Below are 3,636 nucleotides of genomic sequence, written 5' to 3'. Positions count from 1 at the left end.
CCTTTTATTTTTGAAGCTTTCATTAAATATTATATCTGAGAACGCTTGTGTTTCCTTTTATTTTTTTTTCATTCAGTATCCTGTCCTAGAGAATTCATTTTAGAATAAATCATTGTAATATTGAAGAAATCTCAAGGCATAATCAAAAAAGATTTTAGCTTGCTCTTGCCCCATAAGAGAATATTTTATTTTTATAATCTGATACCCCATTGTCAATTCTTTAAACAAAATAAGATTTAAATTTAACTTTCAAAATAGCCTCGGGAACTTTTTTTTTCTTCCTTACTCCTCTCTTTTTGTTCTCTTAACCCTCTTGCCTACAAATGTTCTCTACCCCAGACCCACATATTTAGTTACCACGCAAATTAACCACCTAATTAGAGTCTGTTTCATCAGTTCGGCCTTCTGGAAAAGGGACTTCAGCTCACTGTGCCTTATCAACTGTGTAGTAGAGTTCCTGGCAATTGACACCTCAGACAGATGCTCTAACATATCTTAAAAGTGTTTTTGATGGCCAGAGTTGTCAAAGGTGAAATGTTCTACATACATTTACATTAGGAATTTCCAGGAACATCTTTTGAGTACTTTGCTCATGGATTCTTAACAGTTCTTTCCCCTAGGAAAAGCTTAGAAATACAGCAACATTCTAAAAGTGATGATGAGACTGGCTAATGTTTCTCAAATGTAAAATGTGGCCTTCCAGATGATGTGGTCACCTTTTCCTTTTACAATGTCAGCATTTTGAAATGGGGAAAGGATATGGATTAGGTAGGAATTGAATACAAATGTGTTTTGCAAAGTGTCTTTTGAGATAATCGCACATGATGGTTGAATGCTGAAGGTATTAATACAATCAGTATTTAACCTTGTGTAACTCCGCTTCATCAAATCACACCCTGTGCATTGATTGCATTAAGCTGGGTCAATGGTTTCTTGCTTAGGAATATCTTATAAGAATCTTAACAGGAAGGCAGCAGTGGCCGATCAGCTACTGTTTATTTGCATACTGAGCGTGTCATCAATAATACAAAAGACAAGGTCTATAAGTTGAAAGAACAGTGGGATTGGCATGAATTTTGCTTAATGGTGCATAATAAGCGGAGTAGTCTGTGGTGCCAGAAACTGACAGGATCCATTATGTTAAAACAGATATATGTCTTTAATTTAGGAGTATTATGTAAATCTGACAGGAGTTTTTCCCTTTATTTTCCTGTAGTTTAACTTTAATTGCTCCAAGATTAATTCCAATTTCTCCTTTCCTCCAGAGGGTGATGAAACTGGCGTGATGGATAATCTTCTAGAAGCCCTACAGTCAGGTGCAGCATTTCGAGACCGCAGAAAGCGGATTCCGAGGAATCCAGGTAAGACCCCTTCCAGCTCACATGGTATTGTAAAGTGTGAATGTTCAGAACCAAAGACCAAAAAACAAAACAAATAAAAAAACCCTTTCCCACGAAGGTTTGTTTTTAACAGTTGATCTCAGTTCATGTGTGAAGTCTCAACAGGCTTTTACATCTACATGATTGCAAGTTTCAACCTGCTAAAAATATCTTCAAATAACTGTAGACTTTGCAAAAAAAAAAAAAAATATCAGAAACAAGGACTCCCGCCATGCTTGATATTAAATATTTTTAATTGTTATTTTATGAGCATGTGGTTTAAGTGGAAGGTGTGGTTTAAAAACCATAAATGTAATTAAATCATTAAAAGTAATTGGCCTTGAGGATGTCATATTAGCTATTTACAGGTAAGGAAACGATAAGATAATGTTTTGTTTTGTTTTGTTTTGTTTTCTAGAGGCCATTTTGGCTTGACAGTACAGTCCATTCTCCATGTTAATAAAGAGAGGAGAGGCACAGATAATCCAAGACCTCCAAAAGTTCCAAAGCATTGGAACACATGTTTGTGTGTGTTTTTGATTAGTCACAAAGTCACACTATGAAAATTGATCTCCAGGGAAGAAAAAACATGAAAGAAGCAGAACAACCTCCCTCACTCAAGTGTATCTAGGAAGTTGTCTGGCTTCTCTGTTTATACCCTATGGCTGAAGTAAATAAAAGCTCCTCTCAGGATAATCCAAATAGACTGAGCTATCCATCTCCTCTAAATAAGTTTTTTTTTTTTATATTTTTTAGTTCCTATCTTTCTTAAAGTAGAGGGAGAAATTAGGTGTGTTGATTTAAAAGGTCCTCTTCATAGACTGTAAAGCTGTATGGAGAAGTAAGCAGAAAAAGGATAATTAATAGTAAATATGTAAACTCTACTGAATTTAGATTAATAAGATTTGCCTAGAATAGCCTACAATTCAAAACATATTCTGTATTTGGACTTGAAGCTATCATACATCATTAGAATGGAAATTTAGACTCTCAAAATCATTGTACTTGAACAAACCAGTTAAAGAAATGGAGCCCAGTGCAGAGTTATCCAGGAAGCTCTTGGCAATGATGAAATACATTTAGGGGAATCCTGGTGGGTAGTTTAGCCTGGAGGTCAGATATGGTTGAGAGGAGAGAAGTGTTTTGGTTAGAGGACATGACTGCTTTGTATGTATGAAGACATTGAAGATGGCCTACAAAAAGCGTGGAAGACTGAAGGAAAGAAAATTAAAATTTATATTTATATATTCATATTAATTTCTTAGGGTGATGCTGCATGGCAGAATGTTAGGAGCACTGCTAATCTGTAACTGTGAGGCAGCCAATCCATCTGTCCTCAGTCTTTATCTGTGAAATGAGAATGTTATACCATGCTGTCGGAGGCTCCTTTCACCTCTTAATGAAAACAGAGACCTTCACTGCTCTGTCTTGAACTATTGGATCATAAATAGTCAGTGAAAAGCAAACTGAAAGAATTTTTATATCGATTTAGTTCTCTGTTAAGCAGCTAATACCTAAAAGCATGTTATTCTGTGCCTTAAAAGAACTGTCATCATCTTTCTAGTCTGTTTATTTTAAAAATACATTTGCTAAGGCCCCTGTCTGATTAGTCTCGCACATCAAACTGACTCCAGAAAGACTGTTGGGAGAGAATGATCATTCCATGGGGTTTCTGTGAGTTTGGTACTCAGGGGACTATAGTGTTGTCAACTGTGAAACACCAAGAATATATTCAGAAGCTGCATAGTTTTATAGTACTTATTCCAAGTAATCTAAAGTGGGATCTCCTTTGGTTTGTAGCTGGAGTGCCTCCATGAACATATAGGGTCAAAATATCAGCCTGTTTAATCCTGGCAGTCATTCCAGGTGGCAGCAGCCAATGCAATGTCCAGTGGTAAAAGGAAACTAGAAGATAGGCAGTGATGATTATGAATGAGTAAAGCTTTTTGGACATCAGTACAAGAGCTGGAAGTGAGGGACAGGGGAGCAGGCACAGAGTGGACAAGTCTGTCAAAAACTCTCCCATCTGTTTGCCTCTTTCTACAAGCAACAGAAATGGGCTTTTCCAGATTTCCTCTTGGTTTCTGCCTTTCCTAGCTAGATCATCTTTTCCTGCTGGCCTCCTTTTACATTGACTTTCTTAGGCACCTTATTTGGTTCCTTTTCAATATCCCATAGACTTTATCTTGTTACACTTTCCCCGTTCAATACTGGCTCCATTGCTGCTTTCCAATAATCTCCACTCCAGTATGATGAG

The 3,636-nt window shown here is 36.7% G+C and overlaps 1 protein-coding gene across 4 annotated transcripts in view; it reads left to right on the top strand.

Annotated features, from left to right (window-relative positions):
- DIAPH2 (diaphanous related formin 2) overlaps positions 1–3,636 on the top strand; it is a 781,302-nt gene that overhangs the window by 633,413 nt on the left and 144,253 nt on the right. For 3 of the 4 annotated variants that reach the window (XM_025044410.1, XM_025044409.1, XM_015586720.2), the window contains one exon: positions 1,266–1,361. In XM_025044410.1, coding sequence (XP_024900178.1) covers positions 1,266–1,361 — 96 coding nt within the window. Of the gene's footprint in view, positions 1–1,265; positions 1,362–1,797; positions 2,086–3,636 lie in introns of those variants that run through there. The other variant, XM_025044411.1, reaches the window with a different exon arrangement.

This window comes from Pteropus alecto, unplaced genomic scaffold (genome assembly GCF_000325575.1).
Source record: "Pteropus alecto unplaced genomic scaffold, ASM32557v1 scaffold182, whole genome shotgun sequence".
Taxonomy (NCBI): domain Eukaryota; kingdom Metazoa; phylum Chordata; class Mammalia; order Chiroptera; family Pteropodidae; genus Pteropus; species Pteropus alecto.
The sequence above is the reverse complement of the archived record's forward strand: the minus strand, read 5'-3'. Positions and strand labels throughout refer to the sequence as shown.